The sequence below is a fragment of the Caretta caretta genome, chromosome 20 (genome assembly GCF_965140235.1).
Source record: "Caretta caretta isolate rCarCar2 chromosome 20, rCarCar1.hap1, whole genome shotgun sequence".
Taxonomy (NCBI): domain Eukaryota; kingdom Metazoa; phylum Chordata; order Testudines; family Cheloniidae; genus Caretta; species Caretta caretta.
The window spans coordinates 18,086,431-18,109,066 of record NC_134225.1 but is presented as its reverse complement, the minus strand read 5'-3'; the positions used below and the strand labels follow the sequence as shown (position 1 = coordinate 18,109,066).

At 49.4% G+C, this 22,636-nt stretch overlaps 1 protein-coding gene across 1 annotated transcript; it reads left to right on the top strand.

The window, feature by feature from the left end:
• The first annotated feature begins 478 nt into the window (after nucleotides 1-478).
• On the top strand, nucleotides 479-22,069 carry LOC125629804 (adhesion G protein-coupled receptor E1-like). The gene is made up of 14 exons (XM_075121781.1): nucleotides 479-1,697; nucleotides 3,320-3,396; nucleotides 3,750-3,839; nucleotides 4,375-4,599; nucleotides 5,509-5,653; nucleotides 6,556-6,755; nucleotides 7,963-8,133; nucleotides 14,148-14,342; nucleotides 16,205-16,440; nucleotides 17,161-17,227; nucleotides 18,352-18,443; nucleotides 20,494-20,662; nucleotides 20,772-20,876; nucleotides 21,667-22,069. The coding sequence occupies exons 1-14, from the start codon at nucleotides 515-517 to the stop codon at nucleotides 21,700-21,702; spliced, it is 2,991 nt and encodes a 996-aa protein (XP_074977882.1). The 5' UTR covers nucleotides 479-514; the 3' UTR covers nucleotides 21,703-22,069.
• The last annotated feature ends 567 nt before the right edge of the window (nucleotides 22,070-22,636 follow it).

Sequence of the window (22,636 nt, the reverse complement as noted above, 5' to 3'; positions counted from 1 at the left end):
AGATAGGAGGTGCTAGGGAAGGAGAAACAATTATTCTTAGAGCTGAGTCCAAATCATTAAGTGTGCATCTGGATCTGACATTTTTCTGTGTTTCCATGAGTGTTTCGATCCAGGATTCTAGTTCTCAACAATTATAGAGATCAGGGACAATCATGGAGTTCTGATCCAGATTGGAACGTTCCCCGAAGTCATGTTTGGTTCCAAAGTCTTTGTTGGGTTCTAAGCTGTCTAAGTTGTCCTTGTTCATTATTTAAAATAATGTGTACTATTAATAAAAAATATTTTCATTTAGATTAAAAATATAATGGGGAAAATTTCTAGCTGCATTAAGATTTTCAAGCTCCATTTCTTTTTACTGGGTCTTAATTTTTGACCTGAACAAAGTTGATCCAGTCCCTTTTACTCTATCCACCTCTTGACAGTGTCTCTCTCCACCTCTAACATTTTATTGCTATTTTTCCTTGCAGGCACATGTCAGACTGAGACTCTGGGAAGAGAATTCATCACCTCCTACATGGAGGACTGTGGGAACTCGAGTCAATTTGAAATGCAAATTACTGGCTACTTTGCCTTCACTTCAGTGTCTGTTTCCATCCCCAATTACCTGTTTCACGGGGCAAGGTTTGAGAATAAGACTATGGTAAATCAGGGAGAGATGGTGCGGGTCAGGCTACCAGAGTCAGTGGGAGTTAAGGGCAGTGACGTGGTCTCCAAGGTGGTCCTAGTCAAGGCTGACAAAGATATCTCGGTAGTGTCTGTCAGCAACAAACATGTGAGCCCTGAGACCACTGTGCTGTATCCTATCTCCAGCTTGGGAAATGAACACTACGTAGTGACTCCCTCCACGGAATCCTTCGATAGTTACCCAGAGTTCTCTATTATAACGTACCAGGAGCCCAACTCCGTGGAGGTCCATGTGAAAGGCAAGTTACATTACCTAACACAGGTTCACACCACTGGCAGCAAACTGAAATTTAAGCCCTTCAGTTTCCATGTCATCCAGTTACAAGGCATAGAAGATCTGTCTGGCACCAGGATTGTCTCAGAAAAGCCAGTGGCCGTCTTGGTTGGCCAGGTGTGTTTTTGTAATAGCACAAAATGCAACCACGTCTTTGAGCAGCTCCTACCAGTCTGCAGCTGGGGAACAACATACATCATTCCTCCCTTACCCTGGCAGAAAGTAGATGACATAGTCTATATCACTGCTTCCCAGAGCACGACTGTGTTGTATCAACGAGGGGACCTGCAAGAAAATGTTACTCTAACAGGAGGCAATGTACTCCAACTTCCTGTCAAGCCCTCAATCCCAGTCTACATCTCTGCTAACGTGAGCATCCAGGTGGTGTTCTACAGCCTGGGCGCAGCTATCCCTAATTCCTCCCACGCCTTCCTGATGAATGTTCCAGATGTTGCCAGTTACTGCCTGATGTATTCTATAAATGAGCAGGAGGGCTTTGAGAACTTTGCCTTGATGGTGGCCAATACATCGGAGACTGGCGCCATCATCTTAGACAATCAGCCTCTAAGGGATGTGGAGTGGAACCGAGTCCCTGGCACTGAGTTCGTTTGGGGCATGCGTACGCTTGGACCTGCCATGAGATCCCATGCTGTGGAACATGCCAGCTCTCCATTCGCACTCCTGAGTGTTGGCACTGCTGCCATGGACAGCTATGGGATTCCGGGTTCCTGCAGGAAGAGTGAGTAGCCTGGGTTTTAAATCTATTTTGACCACGTTTTCTGTGCATGCTGCAAAGAAAACAGTGTCACAACCGGGGAGGCAACCATGGGCCTGGTGTAAAGTCTGTTGATTTTGATGGGGCTCCATTGAGTTACACCAGCTGAGAATTTGGCCCAGCATGCCATCCTAGGCCACCACTAGCCACAGTTACTCAGGCTGTGTCCATACTACAGAAGCTACAGCAGCAGGTACGGCGCTGCAGATGTGCCTCTGAAGCACTGTCGTGTAGACACTTGGTACAGCGATGGAAGGGGTTTTTCTGTCACTGTAGTGAATCCACCCCGCCGAGAGCTGGTATCTGGGTTGACGGAAGAATTCTTTTGTCAACCTAGTGGTGTCGACACTGGGCTTTGGACGCCTTAACTACGTCTCTCAGGGGTGTGAATTTTTCACACCGCTGAGTGACATAGCTAGATCTACCGAAGTTTTAGGTGTAGTCCAGGCCTAAGATTGTACCTGTGTTGCTAGCTGCACTCTACTAGTTTCCGCCCAGCTCATGCAGTTAGGCAGCTGCTCGCCAGCTGGTCTGAATTGGTTTAAGGACCATTGCACTTTTCCTCCCACACTTGGTTGTGATGCCCTCTGGGTACCCAAGGGAATTTTGTGCCTGATTCTTACTTATACCAGTCCTGTGCTTGCACCAGGGAACAGAAATGATGGAGGAACAGGTCGCTTTGAGCCACCTTTGTGCTCTGTGCATTCTGGGACCATGCAGGGTTGCTGTAATTTACCCTCTGCTTCCCATGGCCCCTGAGAACTAGAAAGTAGCTGTAGCATGGTATGTTCTGACCACATCCTTGATCTGCCTTGCAGATGAAGCCAAGATCATGTAAAGGCCCTTATACCAGTTCCACACTCGCTGTGGAGGGTCCGCAGGGAACATTCTTAGAAGCCTTTTCCAGCCACTTGAACTGCCTTTTCCAGGCCAGAACAACGTAAGGCTTTTAGTGTAACTGAGGCCTGCTCAACACCTAAAACTTCAGTCAATCATAAGGCAGCCTAAGCCTCAGGGTAGGCAACACAAGGTCAACAGAAGACTTCTTCTCTTGTCCTAGCTACCACCTCTGAGAGGCGGATTTACTACAGCAATGGAAGAACCCTTCCATCACCATCGTCATGTAGACATACCTTGATGAGACCAGGCTTTTAGGGCTGAATGTATTGCTAACTGATTATAAACTCAGTTGAAAGTTGTCAGACAGGGCTAAAGGGATCAATGGAGCTAAAGGGAGAAAACACCTGCTGGGTTTCAGGAGATCATCAATTTTGTATTCTGGAAGGAAGAAAGGATGGCCTTTGTGGCTAAAATGTTAGGCTGGGATGCAATTGATCAAGCTTCCATTTCCAGCTCCGTCATAGAGTCCGTGTGAGTGTGGTCTTAGGTGTGTCACTTTGGCCAAGATTTTCAAAATCGCCTTGTGATTTTGGTTGCCTAACCTGACACCTTAAAGGGTGAGTGCTCAGCACTTTTGAAAGTCAGGGCCCTTTTAAGATGTCTGAAATCACGAGACACTTTTGAAAACCTTAGCCCTGCAGATATTGACTTGATGTAATTGTCCGTGCCTCTCTTTGTGTTGCTAGATGTTACCTTTAAATGCCAGACTGAGACTCAACAGATAAAAGAGCTGTTGAAGATGTGCAAAGATATCTTTCAGCAGGTACGTGTAAGGGGTTTATTTGGGCTTTGAGGGTTTTCACAAAGAGTACACAGAAAACTTTGAGCCTGAGGATTCTCTGCTTATCCAAGGTTTACCACTGACTTCAGTGGGAGCAGAATCAGTCCAACACAAAGTGCTTTTGAAAACTCAACCTTCAATACTATGTGAAATATCAGCACGTCTGTGGGCTTCAGCACACTTAGCCTTAACATGTCTTAATCTGTGGACATTGTAGTGGGACAGCCAGCCAACCATAGGTCAAAGCAAGATCACGATGAGGAACCATTTACCTTAATTTTGGGTGGCCTTTCCATGCTTGTAGAAATAACCCATTTCCTCTGATTGTTCTGCAGGGCAGCACCAGTGAATTTTGCTCCTTCATGAATTCAACCTTAGTGAATTTGGAGACCATGTGTGCAGAGGGCAGAGCAGCATCGCTGGAGGTTAGAGGTTCTGCCCCTACGTGGGTGGGCGCTCCATGGCCAAATGCCCTGCGCATTGGTATAGCCCTCTCACTTTGGGGGAAATTGTAGCTGCTCTTCAGAAAAGGGGTGTGTGTGCGCATGTGCATGATCTCTAGCTGAAGTGGCAGGGGATCTGGGTTCTGTCCCCACTGGTCCTAGGAAGATCCAAATTGCTTCCGGGGGCAACACAGAGAGAACCGAGATGTCTGCTGATTGGTTGTAATGTTCTCTGGCACCTACACTGAAGGGACCAGGGGTGAGGAGCGAATGACACACAGTGTTAGACGTACCCTGGCTTCAGGTTACTGTGAAGTCCTGAGCAAGCCTCAGTAGCCTCACTCGCTCAGTAAAGGGCTCCCTCTTGGAGAAAGCTGCAGTCCCTCTGAGTGGGAAGGTCACTATGAACCCGTATGTCCCTAAGAGGGTCGTTGTTCCCCTGGGAGTCTGAAGAATGTGGCTCATGAACCACTGAAATCCTCCGTCCTTCTCAGGGTGTTTCCTTTCCCTAACCCAGGAAGTTGCTCACCCCTTTGGTTCCTTGCTGAATAGCTCCATCTTCAGTACTGGTGGGAGCAAGAGCAAGTGGGAGGTGGCCTCCGCCGTGACCTTCCTCCTGCAGAGTGTGGAATTGGCTGCACTGACGGTTGCTTTGCGGTCTCCGGAGAATAAGACCCAGAACGTGACAACAGAGTTTATGGGTGAGGAGGATGAGAGGCTCCCACATCGCCTCGTGGCAGCTGTGAGATGGGGGTTATACTCTTTTCAGTGCAGAACACCACTGCAGCCTCACTGCCCCTCTCTCAGGGTTTAAAACCCAGCCCTGGGCGGCAGCTGAATGAGCCACTGAGAGACGTTAACCATTGAGAGAAACTAGCCCCAGGCCCCTCCCTCTCTGCCCAAGGCCCATCCCCTCCTCTTCTATCCCCCGTCTTCCACTAGAGCCCAGAGAAACCTGCCTCGCACCCCGCGCTACCCCAGACCCGGAGCGTCAGTTGGGTAGTGCAGCCAGAGAACCCCCAGCCCTAGAGTGCTGGGCAGCCGGAGCATCCCCAACTCCAGCGCCGGGCAGATGGGCAGACAGCGTGACGTGGCATGGCCCCAGCCCCAGCGCCCCCAGCCCTGGGCCTTGTGAGCACCTGCCTGCCCCAGCCTGCCTGCCCCAGCCTCTCAGCCATGGAAGAGTCGGAAGGGAACTGGAAGCAGGCAGGAGGGAGCCTGGGGGCAAAGCATGGGCGGGGCCATGCCAGGCTGTTTAGGGAGGCACAGCCTTCCCCGGCCTATGCTACCCACCACCCATAAACCCAGCCCTGGGGCTTTGCAGCAATGGCAGCTGCCTGAGAGGGGTTTAAAAGCAATGCCAATCTCCTGTCGCCACAGGCAGCTGCCATTAGTTCCTCCTTTCACTCCCTGTCGCAGCAATACCCCTTCTTGCTGCTTCCCCTGCTAAAGCGCAGAGGTGAGGCAGCAGGGAGAAGTTGCCTTCTGCCTCTTGGCACAGTGGCATCTTCATGGGGGCGCAGGCATGATGGATCACAGAAGGTCAGCCAGAGGGGCTCAGGGAAACACAGAGAGATGGAGATGAGGAGGAAGGGGTAGGGGTGGTGGGATTCTGAGATAGTGTAGCTCCAAACCTGCCTTACTTTTGCAGCAAGAGGCGTTGCCATTTCACTCCACAGCTATCGAGACGCTCCTCGTCCGAGCTGCAAGTTGCCGTGATGAGGTCTTCAGGCTGAGAGGTCAGGAGGAGACAATGGATGTTCACTGCAATGCCGTCACCAGAGCAGCCACAGAAGGTACCATCCTGGTGCTTCCCAGGCACTCACCCCTTTAGACACCAAACCCTGGCCCTAGTTCTCCCCTTCCTCTCGCCCCACGCTGGCTTGCTTGCCTTTGTTATCCTGACACTAGTGTGGACCTTGTTGGCTGAGCCAGTGTTTCTCAGGCCGTTGAGCTGTGCAGAGCCTTTCATTCCTGGCTGTCCCTCAGCATGAAAACCAACCCATGTGGGGCAGGGAGGAGAGAGAAGCTTTGATGGGCATATGAATTGGTCCAGAGAATGGAAAGATCAGAGATCCGTTGGCCCAACACATGATGTCCTGAGGATGAGCCCAGCTGGGCCCCAGGTTGACGTGTGTGACTTCCTGGAATGGAACCAGGATAATATTGACCAATTTTACTCCAATTTTCAGGCCAGTATGATGTAACTGGGACTGGTTCTTAATTCTTTAGCCCCAGGGAAAGCTCCTCACTAACCAAACCCCTCTTCCTCTCCTAACCAAGAAAAACTATGGCTTCACCTCAGTGCCTTTCACCTAGGGCTGTGTATCGAGCTGGATAATGTGCAGTATGGGGATACAATTTCTAAAGAGCACTAACTAACCGTGCATTAATTGGTCCATATAGACCCTATTAGTGTGCACTAAAGGTTCCCTAGTGTGCTTTAATGTACATTCGTGCACTTTAGGAATCACACTCCTATCGTGCACGCCAGATGTTTCCAACACAGAAGTGCTTCTGTGGAAGAAGAGGGAGGAGGCAACATATTCGAGTGGTTAAAGCTCAAAATGCTAGCCAGGACTCCTGGGTTCTTTTCCCAGCTCTGCCCCAGACTCGCTGTGACCTTTGGCACCTGGCTTGTTCTTTCTTTGTCTCAGTGTCCCTGTCTCTATGATGAGGCATCATTTCATGTTTTCAGATCCTTGGGCTGTTGCTTTTATTTCTTACTCCACCCTGGACTGCATCATTAGCACGACATTACTTGATGAGGGAGATCTAATGGCTGATGAGAAAATGAGGAATTTTCACCTGAATTCCAGGGTGGTGAGTGGGGCTATCGGAGATGGGAGGCCCATGAACCTCTCCAAACCTGTGAATTTCACCCTGCGCCATAGACAGGTGAGTGTAGATCCTTTTACTTTGCTGTGTGCCCGGGACTCCAGCTGGTCACTTGAAAGGTGCGTGTCCTGCAGCGCATTTGAGTTCTGCTGCCTTTCTGGACTGAGAAACAGTTCTCTGAGAAAGAGAGGGAGCTTCTTCAGTCCTGACGCTGGGGAGGACATTACATAGCTTTCACTCCAGGCCTGACTGGGTTATGATTAATCATGTAAAATGCTCAGGAATAACAATTGTGCCTGGCTCACTCCTTAGAGCAGGAATAAATGGAAGGCAATTCCCTATAGCAGTGGTCCCCAAAGTTTTGAGGGTCGCACCCCCCCGACCCCATTCACAGCCCTCCCCCTGAGCCAGGGCCGGGAGCGGGGCCATGGCTCGGGGGCAGGAGGAAAGGACACAGACAGGGGTAAGGGGGCCAAGGCTGGGACTGCAGCTGGTGGTGGGTCTGGGTCTGGAAGCAGGGCCAGAGCCGTGGCTGGGAGCTGAGGCTGGGAGCAGGAATGGAGCAGGAGCCAGGCTGCGATGGGGGCCAGCAGCTGAGTCCATGGCGAGGTGCGGCTCCACTCCCAGCCCTGCCCCTTCCCCCAGCCTGGGCCGGGAATGGAGCTGCAAGAGGCTGGGGCTGGGAGTGGAGCCATGCTGAAGCTGGGGACGGTGCCAGACATGGGGCTGGAAGTCAGGGATGCGACTACTGGTGGGACCAGAGCAGAGCTCAGGGTGGGGAGGGGCTGGGTGGTGCTTCCTTTCTGCCCCCCATGGGGGCTGACCCAGGACCTGTCATGTCCCTCCAAAGGGGGGCGCACCCCACAGTTTGGGGACCTCTGCCCTATAGATAGAAGAGTTCAGGGAAATGGCATGAGATGGTGCCGTCTTTGACAAAGTCATGAACTTATGTGGGTGGGTGTGTGAATGCCTTTTAATGGCTCAAATCAAAACTTCACAATTGTGTGTCATAGACCTCACAGTGTCCAGAGTTAAGGGAATTACCACTTTAGCTCTGGGGTCAGGGACTTGTGCTATTGGAGCTGGAGGATCTCGCTTGTATTTCCACTGCCAATGGGAAGTCCCAAATGGCTGTTATGTGCAGCACAATGAGAGTCATGAAGCCGTTGATGACTTCAGGTTTATTATTGTCTATTTGAAACGTGTGACAAAAGAAACAGTATTCTCCCCAGTGAGGGGAGTGATGATGGGGTGTTTTGGTTTCCAGGCAAAGAAAGAGGAGGAAGAGACTCTCTGCGTTCACTGGAAATTCATCCCTGGGAAAGGCACCTGGGCTGAGGATGGCTGCAAAAATCTCCAGACGAACAGCACTCACACCATCTGCAGCTGTGACCATCTCTCCAGCTTCGCACTCCTGATGGGTCCCACCGGAGTGGAGGTATCTCAGTGTCAGACTCAGATCAAAGAGCTGAACTCTGAGCTCCTTACTTGGACAAAATCAGTGGGAATTTTGTCTGAATGACCGCTGAGTAGGAACCTCAGGGTATAATCTGTGGCTATACAGGATGGGTGGGGTTTTGATCTGAGGTGCCTAGAGTAGCCCACACTGAAAATGCCAAGGTCACGGCAGGCTGCAAAAAGGAGAGCAGATTTCCCCAAAACTGCTGGTTAACACTGTAGTTAGAATCACCAACCAGTCACAATCTGTGCTCCAGATCCCCAACACTGGTTATTGAGAAGCTGAAAAAAAGAAATCACACAGCCCCCTTTATTGCATTCCAGTCTCTGGCTCCCAATCAGCAGATAGGGCCAGTAAAATTAGAAGTTACTTAAAAGCTCTATTCAGTTAACAAAATGTTCTTCTGATCTCCCATGGGGCAGCCACATTGCCAGGTCAATATTAGTTTGGCTCTTACCCAAAATAGCATGCTGCCAGTCAATCCTTTAGTATCTAAAACTAAAGGTTTTTGTTATAAATAAAAAGAAAAGAAAGAGAAGAGAGTTGTTAAATGATCAAAGCAATCCGATACATATGACTTCAAGGTCCATATATCAGGTTCTTAGCAGCGTTGGTGAGTTTGCTGGCTTGTAAAGTCCCTCTGGAACACATCCAAAGCTTAGATGGGTCTGTCTGACCTTTGTTCAAAGCTTCAGTTTGTCGAGAAGTTACTCCAGAGGTGAGAAGCAGGATTGAAGACAAAATAGTGGTGATGCAGCTGCCTTTTTCTATCCTTTTCCATGTGGCTTGTACTTCCTCTGTCCCAAAGAGAAGATCACAGCACATGGGCATGGAAAGGTACTTGGAGTCTCCTGTTCATAGGCATGTTCCTACATGTCCTACTGACTCTTGGGCATAGCCCCTGGCTTCTCTCAATGCGTTCATTCTAGAGCTCAGCGATTCTCAAACTTGAGGAACCTGAGGACCCCCATTTTGATTTAAATTTTTTTGCAGACCCCCAACCCCCTGCTCAGCTCAAGGCCCCACCCCCATTCCATCTATTCCCCTAAGGCCTCACCCACATCTTCCCGCCCCTGGTCCACCCCTGCTTCTCCTCTTCCCTGTGTCTTTCTGCCCCCTCCCCGAGCGCCCCCCATGCCCACTCCTTCCCCTCCCTCCCAGTGCCTCCTGCATGCTGCTGAACAGCTGTTCTCTGGCATGCAGAAGGTACTGGGAGGGAGGTAGAGGACTTGGTCAGCAGGGTCTTCGGACCCCCTGGAGTGTCCTTGCGGAGCCCCGTTTGAGAAACGCTGGTATGTTACACTAATAAAAATGATACCAACAGGATCTTGTGAGAGGGACAAGGCAAATTGCCACGTTTATTGTAAATACAACAAAATATTCCTATATGCAATTTCTATATAGATCCATTCACACACACAGACATTCACACACAGGTTCTACATAAAGGTTGTTATAGTTACCAGCCTAGATGTTGCTCGTGCCAAGTCACTGGCCAGGTGGCCTGGACACGAGAGTGGAGCCGAGTCGTTGTCAGATGCGCATCCGATGCTCCTGAAGGGTGGTCGTAGAACCAGACTCAAAGAACACAGTCCCTAGACCCAATTTTTATAGGTCTCTGGTTCAATACAAGTCTATGGAAGTTGCTTCATCATGCTGAATTTACAATTGAGATGACCATCAATCAGCTCAATCAGCAGGTGGTACATCCATGATGGCTCCATGATGGCTAGGTGTTATCTTCTTGCTCTTCCTTGATGCGTTTCGCCCTCCAGGGGTCACCCGGTTATCTCCACTTTGCATATTCTTCGGCCCACGGATATCAAGGTTGAAATTCTTAGGATTAGGCTGGCACCATTTATTAACCAATTATGTCCCTGCTTCAGGCTCTCAATTCCATGCACTCATCATTCATTCTTTTACTTAACAACACAATCTATGACTCTTGATTCATTTAACAAGTTTTATCCCACTATCTATTTTTCCCTCTTTGGATACCAAGATTTACATAGGCATGACAAGGGGCCCCTGCGGGGGAAGAGCATCAGGGTGTTGTTTTAAAGAACAGCATTTGTTTCCTCAAAGTTCTTATCACTTTCCAGCACAGACTCTTTGTCCTGTACTGGCCTGAAATAATTAGCACTTTGGCCTTGCATTTGTTACAGAGTGAAATTCAACGGCACAACAACTGATATTTATACCTTTTTACAATACCTATATACTCTTTTGTCTATCTTTATTTCTACTACTACATAATTATAATTCTATCCTACTTATATAGCTTTGAGGGCGACCCAACAGATATAGCTGATTACCCTTGATGGGCCATCAAACAAACTGGATAGTGCTGATGCCAATCTGTCTGGGGGTGTCACCCAGAAACACAACACAGACATATCACACATTTATAACTCACGATGCAAAGATGATACATACATATAAACAAGATGATCATACTTACAAATCGTAACTTTTCGACTGATACCTTACATGGCATATTTAGTAAGATTAATTGAAATTTTGTAATATTGTTATACATATAAATGGTCACCCATATTCCAGAGAATCATAGAACTGGAAGGGACCTCAAGAAGTTATTTAGTCCAGTCCCCTGCACTCAAGGCAGGACTAAGTATTTTCTAGACCATCCCTGACAGCTGTTAGTCCAACCAGCTCTTAAAAATAATGATGGAGATTCCACAACCTCTATAGGCCCTTTATTCCAGTGCTTAACCACCCTGACAGTTAGGAAGTTTTTCCTAATGTCCAACCTAAACCGCCCTTGCTGCAATTTAAGCCCATTGCTTCTTGTCCTATCCTCAGAGGTTAAGAACAATTTTTCTCTCTCCTCCTAGTAACATACTTTTATGTATTTGAAAACTGTTATCATGTCCCCTCTCAGTCTTCTCTTCTCCAGACTGGACAAACCCATTGTTTTCACTCTTCACGCATAGGTCACGTTTTCTAGACCTTTAATCATTTTTGTGGCTGTTCTCTGGACTTTCTCCAATTTATCCACATCTTTCCTGAAAGGTGGCGCCCAGAACTGGACACAATTTTCCAGTGGAGGCCTAATCAGCGCGGAACAGAGCGGAACAATTACTTCTCATGTCTTGCTTACAATACTCCTGCTAATGCATCCCAGAATGATGTTTGCTTTTTTTGCAATAGCGTTACACTGTTCACTCATATTTATTCTGTGATCCACTCAGTGCCGTCCTTAGGCATACGTAGCTGCACATGTGGCTGTGTAGGGCACCTGAAAATTTGGGGCACTGCTGGGGCTTAGTGTCCACCCTTCTGCCTCTTCCTATCCCTGTTCTGACCCTTCCTGCAGGCTCACACAGCTAGCTGCTGCAGCCTGGTGACTCTACTCTGGAGGGGATCTAGTAACTTAAAAGTGAAAGCCTCCAGTCTGCCAGACCTATTAGCACAACACTGAAACTGTTAAAGAGCCATTCAAGTGGTAATGAAGCCATTTAACAGGCATTTGCCAACCCCTAGGTATATACTGTCAGTTTCTGAATTTACTGACAAAAACAGTTGTGCATTACTGTAATATTTATTCAGAACATGTTAGTCTACAGGACCTTAGTTTAAAATGTGCTTTAAAAGTATTTCAATACAGGATTGCTGAAGATCATAAAATCACATCTCTAAAGAATCCTTGCATAGATTTTAAGATCCACAATCGGAGTATTCATTTTTAGCTTTAAATGCTTGGATCATCAGACATCTAGTTTTTTAAATAAATCCTTCAAACAACCACTCTTATCTAAAATACACATTTTAATTTTAATTACTATAGTACAAAAAACTTACTTCCAAAGTCTTCCTGTCTATCCCTTTCTCCCCCACCCCCCATTGAAGAGAGGCTAGCTCTTAAAGGGACAACACCCCTTTCCAGATAGCTGGACAAACGAGTTTCCCTTTCTTTACTTCTGACTATTTGATGAACTAGTTTTAAGAGAACCATCCAGCAAAATCAGTACCTTAGTAAGATATAAAATCCTTTGTTATGCCTAAAATCTTTGGAAACATATTTTTTAAAGTTGGTGAAATTTTATAAATGTGTCTGTTGTTATGGAGATCACACAAAGTAAATTAGTTTTCCCTTTCTCTAAAAGCAATGAACATTGTTATGAACACACTAAACCTCTGTGACTGATTAATTTAAAATAATATCTTTGTTTCAGTGAGTTAAATATGTAGTCATCTGGAATGATTACTTTATGAAGGCTTAAGAGTACATTTAAAAAATAAAACGAGCGTAGAAATACTGATTAAGAAAATATAAAACAGAGAAGAGCTGCATCATGTATTCCATAATATTTAATGTTGTATTCGGCAGGACAGCTGACTTGCCCTTACTACAAAGTTTTTTTCAAATAAATCTCTGACAAACTTCACGGTATGTCAAAATACCTGAGACTGACATTTTTTATTCCTAAATTTAGTGCTTTTAATTAGGTATCTTCTGCATGTCCAGTCTTCACCTTCTGGCATGCAGTGGAAAACATGCTCCATTTTCTTTTGAAACCCCCCCCCCCCCCCCCCCCACTCTTCTGCAATTTCTTTCTAATGTCATTTTCTTCATTTGGATTCAAGGATTTGCCTGGAAGGGGATGAGGAGGGAGTGGAAGGGAAGAGAGGAGGGAGACAGTGGGGAGGGGCGGGGCCTGGACAGAGTGGGGGTGGGGCCTGGGGTGGAGCAGGGGTGAAGTATGGGCGGAGCCACAGGCAGAAGAGGTGGGCTGGGGCCTACCCTGGGAAAGTACCAGATTAAATCTGGGAAAGTACCAGATTTAAGATGGATTCCAGTATCATGTGACACGGTCACATGTCCTGTGAGACCCCTAGTCTCCATTCCTCCAGGGCTGGCCTGCAGGGACCCGGAAGGTTTGCAAGTAAACAGAGCCATTTACAGGTGATTGCTTCTGAAGCACCCTTAATGGCTTCCACTTAACATGTGTACATCAGTGATACAAGTTTATATCTTATTCTCCTAACTCCAAACATAGAAATAATACATGCAAACAAAGGGGATGAACACACTCACTAGATCCTAAGCTTTGTAATGATACCTTACAAGAGACCTTTTGCGTAAAGCATATTTCAGAAACATCATAGTTACACTCATAAGCATATTTTCATAAAACATTATGGAGTGCAACGTCACGCGCACATTCTGCGTAGGGAGAGGGTACGGGGGTCTCTGTGGGGAACTGTGACTCTCCACCTCCGTGAGGCAGGCCGGGTGGCTCAGTATCCTTGCTGCCTCGTCCTTCTCCCCCCACCCACAGCTTGACTGTGAACCACGGATAACTAATCTCTGGGAACGATTTTCCAACCAGTTATGCACCCACCTAAAAGTGGCTCCATCTAGGTTGTATTTGCCTAGTTTGTTTATGGGAAGTCTCAGAAGCATCAGGGATTGTCTACACTGGCAATTTACGGCGCTGAAACTTTCTTGCTCAGGGGTGTGAAAAAACACCCCCTGGAACACAGCAAGTTTCAGCGCTATAAAGCGCCAGTGAAGCAGTGCACCAGGTAGCTACGCCTCTCGTGGAGGTGGGTTTTTTAAAGTGCTGGGAGAACTCTCTCCCAGCGCTCTGCTGCGACTACACAAGCCGCGGTAAAGCGCCGTGATGGCAGCACTTTAGCATTGCCAGTGTAGACGAGCCCTTGCTAAAGTCAAGAAATACCACATCTACCTTGTCACCACCATCCACAAGGCTTGTGACCCTGTCAAAGAAAGCTATTAGGCTGGCTTGACACAATTTATTCTTGACAAATCCATGCTGACTGTTATTTATCACCTTTTTATCTTCTAGGTGTTTGTAAACTGATTGCTTAATTATTTGCTCCATTATCTTTCCGGATACGGAAGTTAAGCTGACCGGTCTGTAATTCCCCGGGGTGTCCTTACTTCCCTTTATTTCCCATGTAGCATCTTAGGGCTCACTGGTGAGTCTCCCTTTGCTGTGTTACAGGAGAGTTATCCACTGACCGTCGTCACCTACGTGGGACTGACCTTCTCCCTGCTGTGCCTCCTCCTCGCCATCCTCACCTTCCTCCTTTGCTGCTCCATCCTCAATGTCAGCACCTCCCTCCACCTGCAGCTCTGCCTCTGCCTCTTCCTGGCCGACCTGCTCTTCCTCACCACGGTGACCCGCACCCGCAGTCAGGTCTGTTACCCACTTTTATTCTTGGTTTAAAATTGAGCTGTGTCCAGATCCTCTGTCAGCATTTCTAAAGCTCCCCTCACTCCAGCACCTTTTTATACCCTCAGCTGGACGGTAACATTTATTCCATGCTCTTTAGTCCTGCAGAAATAATTATTTACTCCCCTCCAAAAGAAATCTCTCTGGGTGAAACCAGTCCTTCCCTTTCCCTTGTGGGCTCCATCCTTCATCAGACAAAGGAACCTCGATTTCCAGAGTCACAGTCCCCTGCCTGTCCTCTCTGCCCCCACACTGATGGGCAGATGTAAGGCACCTATATCTTGAAGCAGATACAGAGAAGAGAACCGACACCATCGAGGTCTCTCCCTATTATGAGGACCGGGAACTTGTTTATGTCCCTGCTCCCTATCCTAGGATTCCTCACAGTATCCAACAATTTCCACGATTCATTTGGGAACTACAACCCCCAGAAACCATCTTTTCTGAGTGGAGATCAGGACTGGCCTGGTCTCTGAATGATTGAAAGGGCCAGCCAGCTTGCCCTTAGACAAGCCCTCGTAGACTGAAGAATGTATTTTCTCTGGGAGAGAGCCGTAACTGGAGAGATGTGTTAATAAAGAGCCCTATATGATCCTCACAAAAGTCCCCCCACCTCCAAATTCAGTGTTTTCCTTCCCAGAAGCAGTGTCCCAGAGCTCTCTTTTGACACGGTCTCCCACAGTATTCTTGTCAGCAAGTTAAGGAAGTATGGGCTGGATGAATGCACTACAAGGTGGGTAGAAAGCTGGCTAGATTGTCGGGCTCAACGGGTAGTGATCAATGGCTCCATGTCTAGTTGGCAGCCGGTATCAAGTGGTGTGCCCCAAGGGTCGGTCCTGGGGCCGGTTTTGTTCAATATCTTCATAAATGATCTGGAGGATGGTGTGGATTGCACTCTCAGCAAATTTGCGGATGATACTAAACTGGGAGGAGTGGTAGATACGCTGGAGGGGAGGGATAGGCTACAGAGGGACCTAGACAAATTGGAGGATTGGGCCAAAAGAAATCTGATGAGGTTCAATAAGGATAAGTGCAGGGTCCTGCACTTAGGACGGAAGAACCCAATGCACAGCTACAGACTAGGGACCGAATGGCTAGGCAGCAGTTCTGCGGAAAAGGACCTAGGGGTGACAGTGGACGAGAAGCTGGATATGAGTCAGCAGTGTGCCCTTGTTGCCAAGAAGGCCAATGGCATTTTGGGATGTATAAGTAGGGGCATAGCGAGCAGATCGAGGGACGTGATCGTTCCCCTCTATTCGACATTGGTGAGGCCTCATCTGGAGTACTGTGTCCAGTTTTGGGCCCCACACTTCAAGAAGGATGTGGATAAATTGGAGAGAGTCCAGCGAAGGGCAACAAAAATGATTAGGGGTCTGGAACATATGAGTTATGAGGAGAGGCTGAGGGAGCTGGGATTGTTTAGCCTGCAGAAGAGAAGAATGAGGGGGGATTTGATAGCTGTTTTCAACTACCTGAAAGGGGGTTCCAAAGAGGATGGCTCTAGACTGTTCTCAATGGTATCAGATGACAGAACGAGGAGTAATGGTCTCAAGTTACAGTGGGGGAGGTTTAGATTGGATATTAGGAAAAACTTTTTCACTATGAGGGTGGTGAAACACTGGAATGCGTTACCTAGGGAGGTGGTAGAATCTCCTTCCTTAGAGGTTTTTAAGGTCAGGCTTGACAAAGCCCTGGCTGGGATGATTTAACTGGGAATTGGTCCTGCTTTGAGCAGGGGGTTGGACTAGATGACCTTCTGGGGTCCCTTCCAACCCTTATATTCTATGATTCTATGATTCTATGATTCTCTCTCGTCCTGTCCTCAGGTGGTGTGTGCTGTCATTGCTGGCTTCCTACACTACCTCTTCCTGGCCTGCTTCACCTGGATGTTCCTGGAGGGACTGCACCTCTTCCTCACCGTCCGGAACCTCAAGGTCGTGAATTACACCAGCGCCAGCCGGTTCAAGAAGAGATTTATGTACCCGTTCGGCTATGGATTCCCAGCCCTGGTGGTGGCTATTTCTGCAGCGGTGAATCCTGGAGGCTACGGAACTTCCAACCAGTAAGTGCAGTGCCCATCCCGAAGGGGAGCTGGGATCTGGCTTCCATGCAGGTGTTCGGCTCACCCCAGGTCTGACTTGAACCTAGATTTCCCTGCTCACCCTGCCTGGGAGCTGACTGTGACGCTAGGCTGCCCTGAGCGCTGTAGTTGAGTTGCCCACGTGTCAGACATCTACACTCCTCGCCCCACTGATGATGCGGAAGAACAAGCCAGAAAGATCCCAGCTTGACTTCCAGCTCCCAGGCTGGGTTTGTGGCATTGGTGGGTAGGAAACAAATGCACCTTCTTACTGTGGGCAAATCCCTGAGGATCCCCTCTCTCAAGTGAGCGACTCCACTAAAACAGGGCATGGCAGGTTCTAGACACCCCAGGCTAGATCCTCAGCTGGTGTAAATCAGGGTAGCTTCACCTCCTTCAGTGCATCTAGGCCAATGTACATCCGCTGCATGTCTGGCCCTCTCTCAATACTGTGCCCATCCACCAGGAAGAGTCATTTGAGGAGGTGGAAGAGGAAGTGGTGGCTGAAAGCAGGAGCTGCTGAGGTAGATGGGGAGAGCTGTTAGCCTGCAGCCCGCAGGAGAGTCGGCCATGTCACAGGCTGGCTGAGATCTATCTTGCTTTTGAGAGCCAGCTGCCCTGTGACACCCTCTCTCTGCCCGCGGTGCTGAAAAAGGGTCATAATCCCATTAAAGTCACCTTCTTCTTGCTCCCTGCCTGTAGCTGCTGGCTCAGCCTGGAGAGAGGATTTCATTGGAGCTTCCTGGGACCAGTCTGTGCCATAATCCTGGTGGGTACCTCACAGAACCACAGGGCCCCATTTTCCTCTCTCCTCTGCGACCCTGTGGAGTCCTGTGGAGCCAAGAGAGGAATATCTCCCAGAGAATTTAAGATGAAAGAGTCCAAGAAGATCCCATTTCATTCCTCCCTCTTTGGCCAGTGCAGGATTTCCCACTAACAGAATAGCCTACGTTCTATGGAGGCAGTCCGGGCGAATGGGTCGGGCACTGGGTTGTGAGTCAGGGGACCTGACTCTGCCACTGGCCTGCTGTGTTAACTTGGGAAGTAGCTTCCCCTCGCTATATACCTTTGTCTGTCTTGCTCATAGGCACCGAAAATAAATCGCGGATGCTCAGCACCCACTGGCAGCCAGCTCCCCACTGCCGGCGGCCGTGCCGATCAACTCCTCCCCCTCTATCCCAGTGCCTCCTGCAGACAGCTGTTCTGTGGTGTGCAGGACGAGCGGTGGGGGAGGGGGTGGAACTGGGTGGGAAGAGGTGGGTTGGGGGTGGGAAGAGGCAGGTGTCACGGAGTCCCCGGGCGATGCTCTGGAACTGCTCCCTACGAAGCCAGTCAGGACTCTGGGGAAGTCTCCTTCCTGTGAGCAGCCTGTCTTCAGGACACACAGCCCACACAGCTTCCACCTTCCTGGGTCTGACCTCGGAGCATTCAGCATCCTCTGCCCCTCTGTGCACTTCCTACAGCGAGTCCACCCAGGCGGGGTCCTGGGGAAGCCAGAGGGTCCTGCACCCCAACTTCGCAGTCAGACGTGACTCTCAGCCAGCCAGTAAAACAGAGGTTGAAGGGAATCCTCTATAGACAGGACCTAGAAGCTTTGGGCCAAATCACACAGCTCTAAATCTGGAATCAGTGGAGTCACTCCAGATTCAGATAAGAGCAGAATGTGGCCCTCTGGCTGTATGATCACATGTGATGCATTGCAGCCCTGCCTTTGCCAACTGTTCCCTGCATGGCCTGGGACCAAGATCTGGTAGCGAATGGTATATGACCCACCTTGACGAGCAGTCACTGGTCTGCAGCAGTCTGATCCCATAGGATTGTTCTGTGCCTCAGGCAGAGAGACTGGCCTTGGCTAGCATGTTTTACAAGAAATATTTCATGCTGTTTCCACAGATAAATTTAACATTTTTTATTGTAACCCTCTGGATCCTGAGAGACAAACTCTCCTCCCTTAATGAAGATGTGTCCACTCTCAAAGACACCAGGTAAGACAGCACTATATCTACTAGAACAGGGGTGGGCAAACTTTTTGGCTCGAGGGCCACATCTGGGTGGGGAAATTGCAAGCAGGGCCATGAAAGTAGGGCTGGGACAGAGGTTGGGGTGTGGGAGGGAGTGCGGGGTGTGGGAGGGGATTCGGTGTGCAGGAAGGGGCTCAGGGCAAGGGGTTGGGGTGGAGGAGGGGTGTGGGGTGTACGATGGGGCTCAGGGCAGGGGGTTGGGGTGCAGGATGGAGTGCAGAGTGGGGGAAAGGGCTCAGGGCAGGGGTGCAGGGAGGGGTCCGGAGTGCGGGAGGGGGCTCAGGAAAGGGAGTTGAGATTTGGGTTATAGGAAGCGTTCGGGGTGCAGGCTCCGGCCCGGCGCCACTTACTAGGAGTGGCTCCGGGGTGGCAGCGGGGCTCAGGCAGGCTCCCTGCCTGCCTGCCCTGGCCCTGCACCGCTCCCAGAAGTGGCCGGCACCAAGTCCCTGCGGCCCCTGGAGGAGAGGGGGCAGAGGGCACCGTGCGCTGCCCTCGTCTGCGGGTACTTCCCCCAAAGCTCCCATTGGCCATGGTTCCTTGTTCCTGGCCAATGGGAGCTGCAGGGGGGCAGGGGTAGAGGAGCGGTGTTGGCAGGCGAGGGCAGCGTGCGGAGCCCTCTCCTCTCCCTTTCCCCCAGGGGCTGCAGGGCTGTGGTGCCGGCTGCTTCTGGGAGTGGTGCGGGGCCCACGGCACCACAGGGGTGGCAATTCGCAGGCCGGATCCAAAGCCGTGATGAGCCAGATCTGGCTCGCGGGCCGTAGTTTGCCCACCCCTGTACTAGAAGGGTCCAGTGAGCCTCCTGTATGGGAATTCCTGTGGGATTCCCCAGAGAGTGCTGCTAGAATACAGCTGAGCACATGCCACTGTAGGGTTTCCAGGTTATCTTGGTGACCTTCTGCTTGATGAGAGAGTAACAGTCTCACTGTCCAAGGAGCTGATAAACCCTAACTCACATCAGCAGTCCCTTACTCATGAGTCCTAAAGTTGTCCATGGGACCATCTGCCAAAATAAGGACAATTTGCATGAGTAAGAGTATGCTGGATCGGACCTTAAATTAGACACACCACAGCCAGAGTGGCAAAGGAAGGGTCAGGTTAGGAGAGAGGAGAGGTCTACGGCAGAAAAGGATCATCATGGGAATTACTTTTCTGCCATGTGTATCATCTTCGTCCCTGGATGGATTTTGAGATGACAGTTGCAGTCTGTTCCGAAGCCTGCTGAAGTCAGTGGAAGTATTGGTACGGAAGAGACTGCTAGATCAGTAAGGCTCTTGCAGTAAGTCCTGTGGCACATTCAGATTGTGGCATGCAAATTGTCTTTCAATTAGCTCATCATGAAATCTGTTTGTTAGGGAGGAACAAGATCAGGGCCGCCAGCTGGGAGTGCTGGGTGGAGACATGAGAGGGGAAAAAGATTTTGGAACCAGTTCAGAATGTTGAGGCTTCAGAAAGCCATAGTGTTACTGCCCGTGCGTAGTGCTGTGTAAGGAGAAATGCAAGTCTGTGCTGATAGTGAGAGCTGGGCCATGTGCTACTTAGGGAGGAAACTCATCTCTTTTCCCTGTGGCTGTGGATACTGTCGAGGTAAAGTGCCATCCATTGAGAGGGAAGGCAAGTGTGGCTTACTGTTGCTCTGTAGCAACCCCTCTGTCTATCTATGGACCAAGATAGATGGGTTCCCGAGAGCCCAATATCCTGTTCCCTCTTGATTGTCACATTGCCAGGGCCTGATGTGAAGGGATTAAAAACAAAACCGTAATGAGAGGTTGAACCATTTGCTTTGGAAGAGCCACCTGTGGGAGGTTAAGGTGTGTGTGTGTGGGAGAGATGGTTGGGCACAATATTGTATTTTGGATTCATAGGCGTAAGTTGCCATTGTGTTCATCTTGACAGTACCCCTAAGTCACAGTAAAGCGGGTGCCAGCTGTTTCGCCCCACACTGCCCGCAGTCCCCTGACTCAGTCACTCACCAGAGGATCGTTATAACGGGATCTCTCCGTCTGCCTTTATCCAGACTACTGACTTTTAAAGCTATCGCCCAGCTATTCATTCTGGGCTGCACATGGAGTCTTGGTCTCTTCCAAGTTGGCTCAGCAAAAATGGTCATGGCGTATTTATTCAACATTGTCAACAGCCTGCAGGGAGCCTTCATCTTCCTGGTGCACTGTCTCCTCAATCGCCAGGTAACGCCCATGGCATGTCATCAGCCACCCAGTGACTTCACGGGACTAGCAGTGGCCTGTCTGAGGGTGTTAGTTACATGATGTAGTGACCGTGTCCTTTATTCTCCAGGTGAGAGAGGAGTACAGGAGATGGATTAAAGGCACAAGAAAACCCAGCCCCACAACTCAAACATTTAGTCCGTCTGTGTCCACTGTCGCTACCAACACCAAGGTGGTAAGAGATCCTCTATTCTGTTCCAATATCAGCCTCCAAAAGTCGCATCCATCTGGGTCTGTCAGAGCTGCTGAGATGCCTTGTCCCCTGAGTGACACATGCTTGTTTTAACCCATCTGAGAACGGCATTGGGAGTCTTAGTGAAAGTCAATTGCATCCAAATCAAGGGGGAATCCCAGGTCTCCTAGAACCCAACACAGAACTCCTCTTTTCTTGCGCACCTCCACGTTCCCTTCCCTTTGCTTCTTTGCAAGCTCCATGCATCACTCGCTGTGGAATGGGCTGGGATACAAATTCAGGTAATTATCCAATTGGGGAAGTTTGCAAACCAAAACCTGGGTGGAAATCTTCCCAGTGTAGATGGGCCAGACCAACGAAGAGTTAGCACTGGATGGAATTTCCTCTGGCTCCATTATCTCTACTGGGAAAGGATCCAGAAGCTTTGTCTGGAGTGAAAAGTGGAGACTTATATCTGGGAAAATCTCCCTGCTCCAGTCCCAGCACGAGACACCACAACCTTTGTCTGGAAGTACACATTTCTGGTTTATTTAGAGCAGCCTCTATTAAGTGCTACTTTATGGCTTACCTGTGCATGGGTTGGGGAAGGGAGTGGGCTTTGTCTATACTTGTTTAGTTATTTTCCTGCACGTGATGTCACTTCAGTGGAGGCTGGCTGAATTTTTGCAGACTCTGCACTATTCCTGAATGAGGACCCAGTCCTGATCCCATTGAAGTTGACTGGAGTTTTCCCATGGGATTGGCACTCAATGTATATTTGTTTTGCTGGCAGGTGAGTTGGGGAGAGCCCTCCACTTCATCTCCATGAAACAATCACCTCTCCAACCAACGATGTTTATCGTACAGCCGGCTTTGCTATGCCAGCGGGGCAGTTGCCGTTCTTCATCCCAACTACATACAAAACCTGGAAGGGGAAGCGGGATTGGACAAAATCCTCTCTCTAATCCAAATCTCCTACTGAATTCAAAGGCCACCCTAGGGTTTTAGCTGCTTGTGTCTCCCAGATTTAAAGGGCCAGATCCCAGGTCAGAGAGCAGTTATTTCTTAGGGAAAGCACAACATGTGGGGGGGTTGGGGGGTGGGAGGCGATTTGCAGAGGCCTCGCATGCTGTGTGTGTGAGCTAGCTCTGCTGTTTCACTGTAATGCGTAAATAATAAAATAACCTGCTTATGGAGCTTGGTTGCTTCTTTGGTTTGAGGGTTTGCTGTCAGGTTCTGCCTGTCCTGGAAACCTAGGGCCCAGTTCTAAAGCCTCTTTATGCCAGTCTGGCTTAAAGGTGTAAAGGGGCTTTACAGTGGGCAGCAATGGCCCTGTGATTAGCCCTCCTGGGCAGGAATCCTTCCTGGCTGCTGTGGAGCTGGCATAAAATCTCTCCATTAGCCCTGCTCCCAGCCCCTGGCATGGGGGTTGTGACTGGTGGGGTGGAGGTGCTGCTGAGGGCATGGCTGAGGCACACTGCTTCGTGGCTATTGTCTGCTTCCCAAGGCCCCGAAGGACCCTTGGAAATGCACGAGTTTACACCAGCTGAGGACCTGGCCTGTAACCGCGTTTCAGCTTCAGCGATGTCACTGCACCATTAAATGCTGTTGACGTTACCTGGCGATTGAGGAGACACTGCACCCAGGAAGATGAAGGCTCCCTGCAGGCTGTTGACGATGGGGACTGCTGGGCCGACTTGGAGGAGACCAAAGCTCCATGTGCAGCCCAGAAGGAAGAGCTGGGCAATAGCTTTAAAGGTCAG

Excerpts from the sequence above, each read along its gene's own strand:
- LOC125629804 (XM_075121781.1), top strand. The coding sequence starts at position 515 with ATGGAGGACTGTGGGAACTCGAGTCAATTTGAAATGCAAATTACTGGC. Across the intron at positions 16,441-17,160 it reads GGCTACGGAACTTCCAACCA|CTGCTGGCTCAGCCTGGAGA; the intron begins GTAAGTGCAGTG and ends CCCTGCCTGTAG. Across the intron at positions 18,444-20,493 it reads TCCACTCTCAAAGACACCAG|ACTACTGACTTTTAAAGCTA; the intron begins GTAAGACAGCAC and ends GCCTTTATCCAG.